At 41.9% G+C, this 19,185-nt stretch overlaps 1 protein-coding gene across 1 annotated transcript; it reads right to left on the bottom strand.

The window, feature by feature from the left end:
* Positions 1-4,997: 4,997 nt before the first annotated feature.
* Positions 4,998-17,085, bottom strand: LEPROTL1 (leptin receptor overlapping transcript like 1). The gene is made up of 4 exons (XM_032618548.1): positions 16,946-17,085; positions 11,131-11,206; positions 8,158-8,344; positions 4,998-7,335 (listed from the first exon to the last, which is right to left on the bottom strand). The coding sequence occupies exons 1-4, from the start codon at positions 16,959-16,961 to the stop codon at positions 7,219-7,221; spliced, it is 396 nt and encodes a 131-aa protein (XP_032474439.1). The 5' UTR covers positions 16,962-17,085; the 3' UTR covers positions 4,998-7,218.
* Positions 17,086-19,185: the final 2,100 nt, after the last annotated feature.

Genomic DNA, 19,185 nt, shown 5'->3' with positions numbered 1-19,185 from the left:
CTAGAAAAAAATGTGTACCACATCTCAGTTCTGAGGCAGAAGTAGGGGGTGGGAGGATCATGTGTCCTTAGTGCATTGGAAGCACGTGTCACAGCACCAGGCAGTGTCTATTAGATAGTCAACAGACCCTCTTGATTACCTTGAAGTACTCAACAGACAAGGAACAAGGTGGTTACAGCATTTCCAAGAGATACTATGAGGCTGACAGTGACTCGTGTCTGTAATATATTCTCTAGAGACTGGATTGTTAAAATGTATTTTTAAAAGGAGTTTGTCGGGCTTCCCTGGTGGCGCAGTGGTTGAGAGTCCGCCTGCCGATGCAGGGGATACGGGTTCGTGGCCCAGTCCGGGAAGATCCCACATGCCACGCAGCGGCTGGGCCCGTGAGCCATGGCCGCTGAGCCTGAGCGTCCGGAGCCTGTGCTCTGCAACGGGAGAGGCCACAACAGTGAGAGGCCCGCGTACCGCAAAAAAAAAAAAAAAAAAAAAAAAAAAAGTTTGTCTACTTGTGTGAGAAGAGGGAACTGCTTAGCAGTACAGAGAACTGGCAAGAGAAACAGTAATAATGGCTAACACTGAACAAGCACCATCACTGTGAGCTCTCTGTACGTCACACTTGAACCCTACCACCACCCTGAGGTAGGTACTACTATCATCCTCATTTTACAGATGTGGAAATGGGACCCAGAGAGGAGAAAGGACTCGCTTGAGGTGACACATCTAGTGTAAGGAAGAGCCTGGAGACCAGGCAGTGTGACTCCAGATCCCACAGTGTAACTGCGAGGACGAGATGGTGTGCTACCACGTCGCCCCTCAAGCAGTTTATAAAGCAGATACAGGGCAACATGTCAGCAGTCTTCTCTTGTCTGGTAAAGATTTTAAACATGGCGAATGATGATATTTCTAGGTAACAAATACATATGACGAACCAGTAGTTTGGAAGTGGTGTCCACCTCAGTTGTCTTTTTCCAACTCTCCCTCATTACATCTTCTTCTCCCCACAGGGCCTTGACAGGGACAACTGAAAACTTGCTCCTCATGCTTGACTTCTCCCTTTCTCCCACACAATTCATCAGTGAATCTGTTTGATCAGTTCCTTTTAAAAAAATTTTTAATTAATTAATTAATTTGTTGGCTGAGTTGGGTCCTCATTGCTGCACGCGGCTTTCTCCAGTTGCAGCAGGTGCTACTCTTTGCTGCAGTGCATGGGCCTCCCAGTGCAGTGGCTTCTCCCGTTGTGGAGCACGGGCTCCAGGCATGCGGGCTTCAGCAGTTGTGGCTCGTGGGTTCTAGAGCGCAGGCTCAGTAGTTGTGGCGCATGGGCCTAATTGCTCCGCAGCATGTGGGATCTTCCCGGACCAGGGGTCGAACCCATGTCCCCTGCATTGGCAGGCAGACTCCCAACCACTGCGCCACCAGGGAAGCCCTGATCAGTTCCTTTGAAATATACCCTAAGTCTCACCACCTCTCCCATCTCCATTGTATCTGGGACCCAGAGATGAGGGTGTCAGAATCAAGAAGCTCCCACGACCACTGCTGGTGCGCTCACCACCTCCCGAGCCCCAGGGAGCTGAAGAACTGCCACCAGGACGTTGCTCTGGACACACCCTCGTGTCCATGACCCTGCCTGCCAGCAGAAGACCGGCCAGAGCAGAACGGGAAACTCCCTCCACCTCATTTTTGCTTCCCAAACCGTTTCCTCTTGTGAACCCACAAACTTCTCCTTTGGCATGTATAGGAATCAGCTTCCTTTGGTCCGTTCTTGTGTCTCGTCTTAGCTCACTAGACTGACAGCTCAGAGAGGGACCACGTGTCCCCATCTTTTTCTGTTCCCCAACAGTACCTAGAATCGGTCCTGTAGTGTATAACTGCTGCTGGGAACAAAGAACTTTTCTAGGTACGGAGTATGGCTCAAACCCAGCTTTTCTTTTCTTTTGGCTGTGCCATGTGGCTGTGGGGTCTTAGCTCCCCGACCAGGGACTGAACTTGAACCTGGGTCCTCGGCAGTGAAACCACTGGACCGCCAGGGAATTACCAAACCCAGCTTTCCTTAATCCTTGGGAGACTAACACCCTCTTCTTCACGACTATACTCATAACTAGGTTTTAGAGCTGATTCTCACCTATGTTTTGGAGCATGACGAAAATAAATAAAAATCCATCCATCTTAGTCCTATCCTAAGAAATTGTACAATTGTGAACACTTTTAGAAACAATTTTCAAATGTTCTATGTTAAGTATACCTAGCTTTCAGGAAAACATCTGTCCTATTTTGAAGAGGTTCACAGATCTACACAAGTTCACTGACACTTATTTCATACTATATTTACATAATATTAAACAATAACTGATCTGATAAGAGAAAAAGACACTTCTGATATGAAAGGCCAAACTATAAATCAGGATAACTAAATTATAAAGTAGTAATGCTCTTATTATAACACATATGGAAATACTCATGTTTGTTCTATAATATTTTATTCTATTTGATGGTTCCTATGGTTGTAAACTGCAACAAAGTTTCTCTTTCATAGTATTAGCTGTTCTACTGGCTCCTGAAATAAGATTCCTGACTCCCCCTTTTAGTGCTGCCTCTAAATACACAAAAGAAAACAATTATAATTGAAAAAGGAATGTTTTATGGTCCTAATTTCTCAGCTGTGGAAACACTTTTTGACTCTCTCTGTTTTATTCCTTCCAGCTGGAATTTACAAGATTAAGAGTTAATATCTGAATTGCTGTGACTACAGCATATAGTCCTACAGTCCTAAACCCAGGGATGAATTCAAGTTATCTTCAAGAGATTGGAAGCAAAATATACAGTACGAAGTTTCCTATAAATATAAACAGGAAAACTGTCTCTATCTAGACTTTCTGCAACTGAAAACAGACGGTGAAGAGAGATGTAAGATCTCAAAAGTCAGACAAAGGTCTGTGAGGAACTTAAGCTCGGAATAACTCCTACATGAAAGCGTGGAAAACTGAACTCTAACGCTTCTGCCCAGCACTGTGCCATCTCCCTATCTGGCGCCCCTCCCACCCCCCCTTATCTGTATACAGTTAACAGTGACAGTTTTTTAAAGAGCCATTTCCGTCACAAAGCATTTCATTTGTGTAAGAGGTGGGAGACACCCTAGTTAACTCCAGTGATGCTGTATTGTGTACAGAAATGTTATATACTTGATTCAGTCAGCTTGGTTACCTCATTTTTTCCCCCTGACCACATTCCATTCTTACTAACATATTACTGACTAGAAAATTAGAAATAAAAGAAGTTAAGGAGTGTTAGAACACTCAGTTGTAAGAAAGCTGGCAAAGACACAATTCCAGAAAAATACAGATCAGGGGCCATTTAAAATAGGGGAAAATAGCACAGGGAATTCTGCTCAATATTATATAACAACCTAAATGGGAAAAGAACTTGAAAAAGAATAGATACATGTATACGTATAACTAAAATCACTTTGCTGTACACCTAAAACTATAACAACATTGTTAACCAAGTATAATCCAATATAAAATAAAAAGTTTAGGGCTTCCCTGGTGGCGCAGTGGTTGAGAGTCCGCCTGCCGATGCAGGGGACGCGGGTTCGTGCCCCGGTCCGGGAAGATCCCACATGCCACGGAGCAGCTGGACCCGTGAGCCATGGCCGCTGAGCCTGCGCGTCCGGAGCCTGTGCTCCGCAACGGGAGAGGCCACAGCAGTGAGGCCCACATACCGCCAAAACAAATAAATAAATAAATAAATAAAATAAATAAAAAGTTAAAAAAAAAAGCTACAAGGATATACTGTACAAACAGGGAGTATAGCCGATATTTTATAATAACTATAAATGTATAACCTTTAAAAATTGTGAATCACTATATTGTACGCCTGAAACTTATATGATATTGTACATCAACTATCAATAAACAATTATAAAAATAAAAAACAGGGGAAAAATAATTTATGATAACTAAATTACCAAGGAAAAATCAAAATGTTTTAATATATCCTAAGAGTATAAAAGTATATGATCCATTTAATACTTAGGTCAAAATAGTTAAAACAAACATAGTTCTTTTTGAGTTAAGCTTTAGTTGTCTGGAATATTTATTTTACAGGATATGTTCTCTTCCCTAGGACTGCATGAAAATTAGGAGTCCTGCAATAAAACAAGAGCTCCCTAATCTTTTCTGACAGAAAAGATAATACAGGCTTATACAGAAGAAATATGAATTTGAAATTCCCACCAATTTATGCATCAAAAAGCCTCCTGAGATCTAAAATGTACATACCACTTAGTAATATTGCATGGCTGCTTGCTAAATTTGATGTGATTTAAAGTTACCTGACACTTATAAAACTAGTCACATTCAATATAAACATTCTAGAGTTTACTTTTAAAAGTCTGGATTATTTTCACAATGCCCCCAAAATCATATTAAAGCAGACACTAAGAACCTATGATTTGAATTTTTTTTAAAGTATACAATGAGATTATAATTAGGACAACTTGGGACAAGATTCATGTTTGATAAGAGAACAGTACTTTTCTCTGTTCACATTGTACCACACAGATGAATTTTTTTACCTTTAATTGTTTGAAATGTCTGCGAAAAGCAAAATGCTCTAATGATGAATAATAATAAATACATAATAAAACGTGCAGTCATAAAAAAAATTCTGAAAATTTAAGAACACGTACAACCTTGACTTTTGACGGTCAGTAGTCTTTTTATGTCAACAAAACCTTCTATGGCTATTTTTCTAAAAGGTCAGTAAAAATTCTATTCCCCCAGATTACCAATCCTTTTACTCCAGCTCAAAATCATACAGCTTCAGTGTAGTATTTATTATTACGTTTTCACTTTTATTTTGGAAGTGAAACTCCTGCAAGACTAACCTTATAACTAACGTCATCCTTGCTTTATATCACATTGTTAAAATGGATAATGCACTTCAGCAACTGAAGTGTGTTGTATATTTTCATTTCAAAAACACCCACAAACTAGAATAGATATTTAAAATCTTTATTGTTTCATCATCAAAAGTTCTCTTTCCATAGAAGAATGGCAATGCAGGATCAGTGCACATTCTATGGAAAATTCAGACCTCAAGTAACTAGCCTGGAAATCAGAGACAGCACTATGTCAAGCTAGTGTGCAAGGCCAAAGACACAATGCTGCCAGTGCGATTAGTATACAGAAGAAATACGCAGCTCTCAGAAAAAGAGTCTATGGCTAAGTAAATGAAACAGTAGCAGTGCCACTGACATTCTAGAACAGAAAATGCATGGGGGAAGACCAGAGAATGTACTTTTGGCAAAAAAAAAAAAAAAAAAAAGAAAAAAGAAAAAAAATTGAGTAGATCACAGGCACTGAGTTCCCAACTGTATCACCAGCTGCCTAATCCACGTGTGGCTGCCCCTCCTCCGTCTTTACGCCTACCACACCCTAACACTGCAAGCTGCTTTCAGCCTGTGTGTAAATGCGACAGCCACACGCACGCATTTTTATTCTGCTTCCCATCTCACGGCTCAAAGTAACAACTTGAGTTGGGCGATAAAGCCCGTGGCCTTGAGGCACCTTTAGTAAAAAGCTGAACAAACCCACAATTTGTTCCCATTTTTTAGAGAAATCAACTTTATAAAACAAGACAGTTGTCATGATTACTCCATTTTCGTCTGAAGGCAGAACAGATTTTATGTAAGTATACTGAATAAACATATAAACAAATGTCCTTAACAAAATACTGTCAGACCAACTTGAACATTTTCAAAACTAGCTCCTGAAAACAAGTACTGATAATCGTGAGATGGAATGACCACTACAATGTGATCACGCCTGGTTACTGGGGATGTTTTGGTCAGCTTTGTGTCTGAAGCTGCTATACAGCTGGATTTGGCTACTTCGCATTAATTCACACAATCAAGGCCATTTTTAAAAGGTAACAGCAAATCTATGACGGTGAAATAAAAATCAAAGCAGTTGAGAGGTATACAGGAAACCTGCCTTAAATATTTAAAAATTACATATGATATAACCTTGGGGATAAGAACTACAATTACCGTGGTCTAAATCTCGAGTTGTTAATACATGAATTATCAGCATAACGAACAAGTCACTTGTTAATCACGTCAAGGCCTTGCGGGGCTGGGGCACTCTGAATGTATGGTGGAGCAATCACTCTCCAGATGTGTTAAAACCTCTAGTTTAACGTGTTATTAAACCATATTGGAAAAGTTATTTTACTTAATATATACAATGTATAAAATAAGTTATAAGGAGGAGGCAGGAAAAGGTTTTCTAGTATGTAGGATGCAAACATACACTTTCCCGTATCAGTAGTAGTTCTGTGTGTGTCCCTTTACCCATGTAAAACATGAAAGTCTGAAAGAAGATTAAAAATTTCACTTATAAATAGAAACAGGATTCAAAAAAATGGAATTTCAACATCGTTTCTTCCCACAATGCAACTCACTCTAATTGTAACATAAATAAAAAGCATATCTCAAAAATCTGCTTTTACACTCTTACCTTTAACAATAAGTTCTTCTAACAATTGAGAATAAAAGCACTCCTTTGTAGCAATTCCATAAAATAATTTTCAGTTCACAAAACACCTGCTTTCCAGCAAAACCAGCAATCCTGATGGAGGGCGTGGCATTAATACTTGGCCCCTCTGAGGTATAAATGCAGCTATATTTGCACTGAGTATATCATCTATTAGGTATGCTAATACTCTGCATGTTTGCATAAAATTGGGAGTGATGTCATCCTGACTGATTGAAAAACTTATCTTTATAACTTTGTGTAGTAATGGAGGTTAAATAATTTTAAGGAAAAAAAGTACTTTAGCCCAGTAATAGCCAGCAGAACTCTAGTTCCTAACCAATGCAAATGGTTATTAGATTTAAAAAATATTTAACGTTGCATACTGGTTAAAAAAAAACACTGAACAGGGAAAACACATAAATATTTAAATTCAGCAGGACACCACAAAAAGCATACTAGAGATAAGTGTGAAATCAGTCAAGCTTTTCCAAAGGAGAAAATCCTTTTAATCCTTCAGCAAGTCTCTGTGAAAATAGTATGCTTACAATACAAGAGAGAAGGAGCGCCTAGAACACCCCCAAGAGGCTCGCTCCACTGCTCGGCATCACTGCCCCACCTCCTGTGTGCACGGACGGCTGAGAAATGACAAGAAGTCCATCTGACAAGAGTTCAGTAATCCCTTTCACCACTGCTGCCAGCTGAAGTCATCATTGCTGCCAAAGACCAAGAAAAAGCCCAGGATAGTTGCAAAGATGACAGTGTTTCCGGTGAGGACAAGTGCACAAGCTCCCCACTCGATCTACAGAAGAAGACAGAAACGCTCAGTTAACAGACATGAAAAACAATAATGAAACGAAAAGTGAATCAAGGCTCTAGTTGCAGCCAATCACGATCCAAAACAAATACAACTTGTAATAATAACTCTGACGCTGCTGAACATGTAATGCTGTTCTTATGTATCGCTGGTTCCTTTAAAGAGACAGAAAGTCATGGAAGATGGTAATTATTCAAAAGCAAGCCTAACTTCCAGGCCATGAGGAGGTAGCACAGAATTCTACAATTTTCTGTTTACAAAGAAGTTTGCTCCAACTCTTCATTAGTGAACCTAAAAATTTTATCTAGAGAGCAGATTAAATTTAAAATATCAGAGATGCAAACACACTCGTGCACATTCTTTTCAAGAGGTGGGGAGTCATCGCCCTCTCCATGTGGAAGGGCGGCCAGGCCGTCTTCTCTGCCAGCTCCACCCGCCCAGAGATGCAGGAGTGAATCTGACTGGTGAGTCTGGGAAGCCTCTTCTACTCTTTGGTGCTTTCCCACCTGCAGAGAACACGGATCTCCTCAGGTCTTCCATGTTTAAGCTATACAGGGCAGGCCAGTGGTTGTTCAGCACTGGCCGAGTCCATGTGCCCAATTCTGACAGTGAAGTACTGGCAAGCCAACTGTCGCTGCCAATGCTCTCCACCAGTTAACAACAACAAAAGTAAGATTTTTATCTCTTATCCTCTAGGCTCCTATGTCTCTCGTCTCTTTTTCATGTCATTTAACAAAAACTTTTTTCCTGAGAAAAACTGAACATAATCTAATGTAAAACCATTAGTAGAAGAATGCTTTCACTTACCAGGTGTGCTCTGGCAAATACAATAGGGAGTCCAAAAGCTGAGACCACGATGCCTGTTGTAAGAAATATGGCCAGTTCCTTACAGGCGTTACTCATAGCGTCCGTATCATCCACTAATCTTCTTGCTATGCAGTATGGAATAGGTGAAAGGATGTAAAAAAACAGAACAAAGAGAGGCCAGTATTGGCTAGAAAAAGAAAAATAAGTTAATGTAGTTTTTGCTATCTTTGTCATTTTCCTCACACAAGATCCACTCTTTTTAAAAATAAGGACTGAAGCATATTGAAAGGTACAAAATACAACACAGTTTAAAAATAAGCTATAACCTGAACACTGAAAAGAGGGACATTTAGAGTCACAGTATTCCTAAAGTTATGATACAATGATTAAATATTTCTCAAATTAAAAGAAAACACTTTATGAATTTTAACAGTTGGAATCAAAGCCCAAAATTAAAAATATATATATTTTTCATTTTAGGTTATAAATAAAAAGGGATTATTGAAAAATGGAATTATTAACAGTAATTTTTAAAATTCAAGATTCATGCCCTTGACTTCTAACATCCTGCCTTAGCATGAAGCTGAAACACTCCCAAACTTTCCACAGGTCACTAGGAACTCCCAAAATACTGAAATCAAAATACAGAAAATGAACTGACAGTAATATTGAAAACTTTCAGTCAGAATATGAACTTTATCACAATAAAAATAGATGGCTTTTAGTCTACAGTCTAGCTATTGTATTGTGCCAATGTCATTTCCTGTCTGTGATCATATAAAACAGTTGTGTCAGATATTAACACTGGGAGAAGATGTGTGAAGGGTATAAGGGACTTCTCTGTACTACTTTTGCAACTTCTTGAGAGCCCATCGTCATTTCAAAATAAAAAGTTAAAAAGAAACAGATGGCTTTTAAAACTGCCATAAAATAAAACACACATCATAATGGAGATTTGCTTGTACTCAGACACTCATGATAAGCAAAGATTTATCTATATGTTTTTCCTAAAAGATCTTTTCCTAAATATTCTGAGAAAAAAAATTACAAATGGACATAAGTTAAGGGAAAAAAGATGCAAAAATTATAAAAGCACAGAAAGTGAAAAACCAAGGCTGTCTGTGTCTTCGCCACTCCTACTGATCTGGGTCCTTCCATATCCTCATATAGATAAACTTTAAAGATATGAATGAATCACTGCACTTTTAAATTTAACAATATATCTTTTTTGTTTGTTTGCTTTTTTTTTTTTTTTTTTTTCGGTATGCGGGCCTCTCACTGCTGTGGCCTCTCCCGTTGCGGAGCACAGGCTCCGGACGCGCAGGCTCAGTGGCCATGGCTCACGGGCCCAGCTGCTCCGCAGCATGTGGGATCTTCCTGGACCGGGGCACGAACCCATGTCCCCTGCATCGGCAGGCGGACTCTCAACCACTGCGCCACCAGGGAAGCCCTTAACAATATATCTTATTTTACATATTAGCAATCCAGCTCTTATTCTTTTTAAGACTGCCTAGTATTTTCATTGATGGATGCACTATAATTTATCATTTTTCTTTTGACAGACCTTTAGGATGCTTCCAGTTTTTTTTTTGTTGCTGTTGTTATTATAAACAAGGCTGCCATGAACATCCATACTCTCCCCCGACTACACATATCTTTGCAAACATCTGTAAGTGGATTTCTATGAGTAATTCTAAGAAGTGGAAAGGCTAGTTCAGAGAATATATACATTTTGAGAGCTACTGGCAAGCTGGCCTCCCAGAGGACTTGTACCTATTTAAACTTCCACCCAGAGTACATAACAGTGCTTGTTTGCCATATCTTTTATCTTTGCCAATGGATTTCATTTAATTTTGAGTGAGGGTGAGTATATTTTCATGTTCTTAGTAGCAATCTGCAGTTCTTTTTTCATATTTGTAGTTCATTTTTCTATTGCATTGTATTTATCTTTTTTTTTGATTAAAAAAATTTTATTTATTTATTTTTTTCCCTTTTTTTTTTTTTTTTTTGCGATACACGAGCCTCTCACTGCTGTGGCCTCTCCCGTTGTGGAGCACAGGCTCAGCGGCCATGGCTCATGGGCCCAGCCGCTCTGCGGCATGTGGGATCTTCCTGGACCGGGGCACAAACCCATGTCCCCTGCATCGGAAGGCGGACTCTCAACCATTGCGCCACCAGGGAAGCTCTTGTTTATTTATTTTTGGCTGTGTTGGGTCTTCGTTGCTGCGTGTGGGCTTTCTGTAGTTATGGTGAGCGGGGGCTACTCTTCATTGAGGTGCGCAGGCTTCTCACTGCGGTGCCTTCTCTTGCTGCGGAGCACGGGCTCTAGATGTGCAGGCTTCAGTAGTTGTGGTATGCAGGTTCAGTATTTGTGGCTTGCAGGCTCTAGAGTGCAGGCTCAGTAGTTGTGGTGCATGGGCTTAGTTGGGCTGCGGCATGTGGGATCTTCCTGGACCAGGGCTCGAATCTGTGTCCCTGGCATTGGCAGGCGGATTTTTAACCACTGCACCACCAGGGAAGCCCTGTATTTTTCTTACTAATTTATCCTATTAATTAAAAAAAATTCTCTCTGTCCTAAGGAAAGTAATCATCAAAAGTCATTTACATGACTTCTTTTGTCAGCTGCTCTTGACTCTGCTTACAGGTTTTTGTTTGTTTTTGCTCAAAAGACATTTTACATTTTCTTGCATTTAATTTAATCAATTGGTTCTCAAAATTAAGCAGTAGTGCTGGGCTACTGTGTTGCTATTCTGCCATTAAAGACTTAGCAGTAGTCAAGGACAGCCAAAGTCTTTTTTGCACACTGCTGTCCTAAAATCTTTTCAAACACCTTTTAAGTGAAGACTTAAAGTTTGTCCTTGGTAAACGACCATTTCTCAGGATTACTTCTATTGTAGTAAAAAAATTTTTTTTAATTTTAAAAGTAGAAAAATTTTACACTTAAACACTCAAAAACACAAAAATCTTACATACTTGTATATTGGAAGGGCACATCCAAGCATCAAAAACATCAGCCCAATTGCTCCTCCAAAGGACAAACTAATCAAAGCTGCAAAGTAAATAATAAAAAGACAAATAGAAATAGTAATTAAATTAAATTAACACTATTTGTATTAATATTACTATTAGCAGTCTGAACATTACCTGTGATCCCAGAGGCAAAAAGCAAAGAAAACACACCAAAAAAAGCAAATGTATTAGTGAATCATCTTCAAAAGCTGAAGTTATCTGGTTTCAGAATAAGTCTTTTGTGGCATCTTCAAAGCAAAATACAGTGATACTGATATTCAAAGCCCTGACCTATCGCCAGCACGTCACCACATTCCCAAATTACTGGTTCCATGTCAAATGAGCATCCCAGTCTGCGAGATCAACGCTCCTCCAGGCATTAGTATGATACTCACTCCTCAGATCATTACAGTTTTGAAAAGTGGTATGTGGAGAAACTCCGCAGTCAACTTGACTGGACTTCAGAAGCCTCATCTATGGGAAACCCTCTCCTGAGCAGTTCCTACTACCTGCACACACACACCCAACAGGCACAGGTGAAAAGTGTCCGTGGATATCTGTAGTCAGTAATCTCAGTCAATTAATTCTGCTACAGAAATTTAAATCGTTTGCAAAACAATAGCTGGGTTTCTTTCCCTAAGTTCCTACACATTAGAAAATCTGCAGGATAACAGGTACAATCCTTTGGTGGTATCACTGTTTTAAGACATTACCACAAGCAACAGATGCATTCTATAGCTGAAATATAGTTTCTGAAGTCACACACACACACTTATACAAAGCATTATGTTTTATAAAGTGTTTTCACATAGATAAGTGAGTAGAAACAACTTCCTTGAATATACATAGTTAACCAATGGCCTAGAATTAAGCAAAGAAACAAACGATCAATTTATTTTGAATTCTATACAACCTATATTTCTGCAACTACAGTGGCTAAGAGAATAACTTACTTTTTTTTTTTAATGATGCAGTCCACTAACCTTAACAGAAACATTAAAATTCAAAAGAGCTGTCGAAAGTCTACAAATTACCAAGACAAAAATCCAACATATACAAACCAAAATTAACACAAGGGGTTAAATGCTGCTAAGAACTACTGATATACTTCTCTGAATTAAGATGGTCATAATCAAGGACACCCAATGACATGGGAGCCGGGCAGATTTAGTTTTCATTCAGATCAGTGATGTAGGTCATGTCAACCATGAACACATTTACTTAGTCCTTAATGCCATTAGATTTTCAGTTGCACAAAGAAAAAGACACATTTGCACTTTAATCTGCAGCAAAAGAGGAGCTTCACGTTTATAAGGGATGCCATGTAAGCAGTGAGGAAAACACCAAGTTCACTGTTTGTTTTGTTCAGTTCCAGACAGGTCCTCATAAGCTGACCCCACTTCCTTGCTCGGACACACATCACCCCAGGCTAGCACCCCTTGGTCTTGGCACTGCAGCTGTACCGGCCCCCTTTCCTCTCCTGGAAATCAGCCGGCTCCCTCACCCACAGGGCCTTTGCACATGCTATCCCTTCTACCTCAGACGCTTTTTCATTCACTTATTTCATTCAAGAAATGTCTACATAGAACCAAATACCTAACAGGTGCTGGGGACATGTTAAGGCCATGTCACTCACGGAGCTTGAATTCTTGTCCCAGTCCTTGCCTCTTTCTGCCAAGCGAACTCCTACTTTTCCTTCAGGTCACAGCCCAGTTATCTCTTCCTCAGTGAAGTTTTTGCAAAGCCCCTGACTAGACCGATTCCCATTATGTTTTTGTTTTTTTTTTCCCATTATGTTTATTTATTCACTTATTCCACAAATATCTACTGAGTGCCTACTGTGTGTCACACACTGTTCTTGACACTGGAGACAGCGCAATGTAAAGAAATCGAAGCTCTTGCTTTCATGCTTACATTCTGGTGGGAGAATAAAGCAATTTTTTAAAAAAGTAAGCAAATAAATGTCAAATGCTATGGGAAAAAAAATCAAGTAAGGGGGTGGGAGTGCTATTCTAGATGCATCAGCTGGGAAGGCGTCTCTGATGAGGAGACATCTAAGCAGAGATCTATATGAAATGAAGAAGTGAATCAATCTCGTGGCTATCTGGGGGGAACATTCCAGGCTGAGGGACGTGCACGTGCAGAGGTCCTCTTTGCTCTGGATGCCTCCCCTGTGCTCATTTATCACAGCTGCAATGTTATACTGATTTGTATTTGTCTTCCCTTGTAAGCTGTTCACACCACAAGAGCAGGGAAAGAGTTCTTCTGTTGCTGATGCTCACGCCTCAGCTCTTAACACTCAATAATAAACGTGTAGAATGAACGAAAGGGAGCAAAGAGAAGAGAGAGAGGGAGATGAAAAAAGAGAAGAGAGCCCAATGCAGCAGAGCAGAAACAGCCGTAACTGAGAGTCAGGAGGCACTGGGTCCCAGCTCCTACCAGCCACTTACTAGCTGACTAAGTCTTCTAAATATCAGTACTTTCTTCTATAAAATAAGGGTTGGACTAGATCTAAAATGCAAATACTTCTCTGAACACTAAAGATACTTGTTATAAGACATGCTGAAGAAGTAAAACACCATCTCTGCTTTGTGAAATATAACTGCCAAACAGCTAAGTTCATCACTATAATAACACCTTATTGATTCAAAAGCCATTTATGCAGCATAGACCTTAGACTCCTAAAGGAAACAGAGACATAACATAGATACCACAAAGCCCATACACTAAAGCTAAAATTCTTTTTTTTTTTTTTTTTTTTGCGGTACGCGGGCCTCTCACTGTTGTGGCCTCTCCCGTTGCGGAGCACAGGCTCCGGACGCACAGGCTCAGCGGCCATGGCTCATGGGCCCAGCCGCTCCGTGGCATGTGGGATCTTCCTAGACCAGGGCACGAACCCGTGTCCCCTGCATCGGCAGGCGGACTCTCAACCACTGCGCCATCAGGGAAGCCCAAAGCTAACATTCTTTATAAGGAGACACTTAGGCACTTATTCAGAAGTTATTTGTTCATTTTTTGTGACAACTGTGTGTGAATTCCAGCGGAATAAAACCTTTTTATTTTAAAGGATCACCTATGCTCACTTATACATATATATTTCAATAGGCAACTCAGGTACCCAGAAAAAAGTTAAGTGAAAAGTAACTTTTCTTTCCTGGATTACTGTTATCTGTATCTTGTGAAGACAAAATTTTGTAAGCTTATTTTGCTTCCTATATTTAAAGAGATGAGAAATAGGAGGGAGAGCTGCATACAAGCAAGAACTGCCCTCTGATTGGGGGGAAGAGACTAAAAAAAAAAAAAGGTTAAATTAGGCATAAAAATCTCAAAGAGCATACCAGATTTGCGACAGATAATCTTGGCCAAGAGATAAGTAGCCTTAGGACTTGGTTGCTGAAGTTAACTCTGTTCTATGACAGAGAAAAATTACTTATTCCTTTTTTTTTTTTTAATTTTATTTATTTTTTGCTGCGTTGGGTCTTCGTTGCTGCGCAGGCTTTCTCTAGTTGCGGCGAGTGGGGGCTACTCTTCATTGCAGTGCGCGGGCTTCTCATTGCGGTGGCTTCTCTTGTTGCAGAGCACAGGCTCTAGGCGTGTGGGCTTCAGCAGTTGTGGCACGTGGGCTCAGTAGTTGTGGCTCACGGGCTTAGTTGCTCCGCGGCATGTGGGATCTTCCCAGACCAGGGCTCAAACCCGTGTTCCGTGCATTGGCAGGCAGATTCTTAACCACTGCGCCACCAGGGAAGTCCCTACTTATGTTCTTATCCTCAAAAAAGAGTCTAAAGTCTTTGGGTACACTCTTAAAAAGTTAATGAAGATGATTTCTTAAAAAAAAAAAAAACCCAAGGAACTGAAACAAGATTCAGGTATTAAAAAATAATTTTATGTGACATCTCACCTCCCAGTCACGATGGATAAGATAAATGCCAATGGGGTTAAATAAACTGCTCAAAAGTGTTCTCAAAAGTTATAAAGTTTCTCCAGTCTTATGAAATCAGCAATTAGGCTGATTTATATACAAAACTCCTCATTTGTGTATAAATGGTTGTCCTAGATGACACATCAATGAGGCAAAATTTTATGCTGTAATTGAGTGATTTGACATCCAGAAGGCAAAACTTAGATGAGTCTGGTTTCTACTCCCAAAGCCTCCAGGCTGGGGATGGAACAGCCCGATTTATCTAAACTCTCAAAAGACTGGGTGCTAGTTTGTGATTACGAAGAGACTGCAGTAGGAGAAGGGACCAGTTCCCTAACCTGGGAGTTACCAGAAAAATCCAGTATATAACAAAGTAATAGGCAAATGGCTTAAGAAATAAGTCGTGGATTAAATCATAGCAACATAAAGATAGGCCAACAGGAAGAAAACATCCTGAAACAATCATAGCAATCAGAAAATCTTACTGAAACCAAAAGTTAAGTACAATCCCATCTGAGACACTTTCTGCTGATTAATATTCACCTAAGTCCACAATCACAAAGTTATTTTCTTGAGAGAGAGACTCCTGCATTTATTGACAGTAAAGAAATGGAGAAGAACTGAGAAACTGGCAAAGAACTGAGAAACTGGCAACATCCTAAAAAAAAACAGCATTCTACCATAACTGCCTTTCACACAGGGATTTTAAAAGGTCTGCCAGAGTTTAAAAGGAGACTGGAAAGTAACTCAGCTGGTCAATTGACAAAGTTTTCTATAGGAAATGAAATGTCTTCAGACGTTACAAACAAATAAGAAACAGTAAAAATGTGACTCTGGGGAAGCAGCTCAGCAAAAGCTGTCCTTAAAGCAAATAAAAAACACTGTTATTGAAGTTCTTCACTTCCTACTTGCCTGCCCCTTCTACAAAGCCTCAGGTCAGGAAATCAATGTAATTCGTTGTCAAGAATTAAGTTGAAAACGTTCGTAATGGTATTTGCTTCTAACCACGCTAACAAAACTACCAAACAGTTGGAAAGCATGCGACATCCCTTATTTCTAAAGGAAACTGACTAATAAACGAGTACTTTTCCATTGAGTTTTAATGAAAAACTCTTTTGCCTTAAAAAAAAAAAAAACCAACTAAATAAAAACTTTGAAATGTGAAAAAGCCTCAGCGTGCAACTGTGGAGAGGGCAGGGGGAAGGAGCCCTTTGGGGTCGCTCACAGGGTCTATTCTGTCAGACCAACACCGCAAATCAAAATGCATCCGTTTTAGGAGCGTAAAGCTCTGAGTACGGGTCCTGAGCGTGGATGTGATCGCCGAGGTTTGGGAAAGAACCATCCCTAAGGCCTTCCAGGGCGTTCCTGGGGGACTCGGTTGGGCTCAGCGCCCGAAGACCGCACTCTTGCCTTTAAATGGGAAATGACACTGATTTACCGTAACTGGCATCTCTAGCGACCCCCTCAAAACCACCCTCTGCCCGCCTCGCTCTCGGACGCAAACTCCTGCAAAACATGTGATGGCCCGAGCGGCTGCGGGACTCCGAACACCCCGCGGGCCACTTCGTTCTCCGTACGGGGCGCGACGAGTGGGAGCGAGGCTGCCGAGCTCAGCAGAAAGTGGGGGCTGGTGGACAAGCCGCCGACCCCGCCGTCCTTCCCCCGAGGCCGCCGCGCCCACCTCAGCTCCGAGGGCGCAGGCCGGGGGTTGGGGTCGGGGGTCAGGGCTCTGCCGCCAGCGCAGCGGCCCCGCGGCGCGCGCCCGGCCCCGGGAGGCGGCGTGCGGGGCCTGCGTGGAACCCCTCCCCCTCTCTCGGGGCGGCCGCGCAGCCCTCTGGCCGCCCAGCGCCCCAGGCCCACCTTTGATGCCGGCCATGGCGGTGACGTCGCTCCTGCCTCCGGGACCCTAGGCGACGGCGGCGGCTGCGGCCGGGAGACCGGAGACGCGCGGCGGCGGCCAGACAACACCCGGAAGTGCGCTACGCAGCACTTCCGCCGGCGGCTCGCGCTCGCGCTGGGGCGCTGGGGGCGCGCCGGGCTGGGGGCCTTCGGGCTGACCCCTTCCTCCCCGGCTCTGCTCTCGTGGGATCGCCGACCTGCGAGGCTTCCCGGCCCCGCCCCGGCTCCCGGGCCGTGAAGACTCCAGCTCCCGTGTTCCCTGCAGTGTCCGGGAAACTCCATCCCGCAGACCCCAACGCGCATCCTGCAACCTCCCCATCCTTCGGGAAGGGAGCGCGAGTTAACGCGGTCCTTTGGGAGGCCTGGTGTGATGCCTTTGGGGGATCCTTTTGCGTCCTTCAAAGCGCACCCATTTCTTTCTCCTCCCTATCTTGTAATAAAGGAGCAGTAAGGCCAGTTGGGTGGTCTGCACTAGGCTTCTCGCTTTCCGACACAGAACTAGGGTCTGGTGAGACCCACCTCCAGAGGGAGGAGCGGCGGGACTCAGTAACAAGTGGATTTAATACAAATCCGAGCTCTTGGGAGTCTGTGAGTTTTTTTTGTTTTTTTTTTAGTAACAGGGCTAGGAAAAAAGTAAGCAGAGGTACAAATACATTTAGTTAAGTAATCCTACAAATTGAGTGAACATTTACTGATATGTGTGGGGAACACTGAGGTGAGCAAAACCAGGTACGGTTTCTGTCCTCAAGGAACTTACTGTTTAGTGAGAGAGACAGACACGAAAAAGCGTAACATTGCAACAATGATAATTGCAAAGAAAGTGGATAGATAGTCCTGTGACAGTCTTTGATTTAGATCAGGCAGGTGAGATTTCCTTGAGGGAGGGACAACAGCAGGATGAACAGGTGTGTAACTAGGAGAGAAAAGGGAAAAGCCATCATGGGGAAGGGACAGTGTTTACAGGGGTGGGGGAGGTGAAGATCACTTTTAGGAAGCCTTTTGGGGCACAAGCCCTGGTGGCTGAGGGAAGTGCTAGTCCCCTAATTTCCTTTCTTTTTTTAAATTAATTTATTTTTGGCTGTGTTGCATCTTCGTTGAAGGCACTTATTATTTATCTGAACTATATTATTTGTTGGCTGTCTCTCCCACTAGAGTGTAAGTTTGTACAACGTTTTATATTTGTTCACCACTGTCTAGAACTGTACATGGCAACTGATGGGATCTCAAATAACAGAAATTCTCTTTTTAAGGTAATTAGTGAGCTCTACCTTTCAAAATCCAAAGGTCACTTTCAGGCTCAGCGGCCATGGCCCAAGGGCCCAGCCGCTCTGCGGCATGTGGGATCCTCCTGGACCGGGGCACGAACCCGCGTCCCATACATCGGCAGGCGGACTCTCAACCACTGCGCCACCAGGGAAGCCCCCCAAAGGTCACTTTTTGATCCAAACTTTCAACAACAATGGACACTGGTGACCATTCTTTCTCTCAACTACCATACCACTGTTCTCCTGTTTGTTTCTTGTACCTCATCAGAGATTTCTTTTCAGACTCTTTCTAGGAACTTCTGCTCAAGGTTCAAATGTTAGTGTTCTCTTAATTTGGTCCTGGGCCTCCGTCTTTGCTATATCTAAATTCTCTCCCTATGAATTGTATCTCTTCCTGTGGCATTAAATACTGTCTTCTTTTTGATAGCATAACTACCAAGTTTACCTTGGCTTTGAAATTCAGACTTGTATATCCAAGTGTCTATTTGACATGTCTACCTGGATTCCTAAAAGTCACCTCAAACCTAACATGTGGAGACCAGAATTCTCTATTATCTTTATTCCAGTCCCACTTGGTCCCACTCCAAGCCACCACTGTTATGCCTCCTCTTGTTCCACTCTTCCCCAAACTTACTTTGCTTCAGTTGCCCTGGCTTTGTTTGCCTCTCCCAACCCCTAAGTTTTGTTTTATTCATTGCTGTATCCCAAGTGCCTAGAACAGTGCCTGGCAGGTACTGTTAGGTGCTAAATAGATAAAGGTGTTAATCAAATTAGTGAATGATGTTCCTCAAAACAGAAACTTAGGGCTTTTGCATCCACTGTTCCCCAGGCAGTGAAGGCTCTCCCCCGATCTTTGTATTTTCTCATCATTCAGGTCTCAAAGCTTCAAAATCACTTCCTCAGCAAGGCCTTCCCTGAAGTTGGCTCCTAGTCTCT

Source organism: Phocoena sinus, chromosome 21 (assembly GCF_008692025.1).
Source record: "Phocoena sinus isolate mPhoSin1 chromosome 21, mPhoSin1.pri, whole genome shotgun sequence".
NCBI classification, from domain to species: Eukaryota; Metazoa; Chordata; class Mammalia; order Artiodactyla; family Phocoenidae; genus Phocoena; species Phocoena sinus.
The sequence above is the reverse complement of the archived record's forward strand: the minus strand, read 5'-3'. Positions and strand labels throughout refer to the sequence as shown.

What these genes read in the sequence shown, in the direction of transcription:
- LEPROTL1 (XM_032618548.1), bottom strand. An exon ending in TGTGCCCTTCCAATATACAA is followed by an intron (nt 8,345 to 11,130) that starts GTATGTAAGATT and finishes TTCTTTTTCTAG; the next exon opens with CCAATACTGGCCTCTCTTTG. An exon ending in TATTTGCCAGAGCACACCTG is followed by an intron (nt 7,336 to 8,157) that starts GTAAGTGAAAGC and finishes CTTCTTCTGTAG; the next exon opens with ATCGAGTGGGGAGCTTGTGC.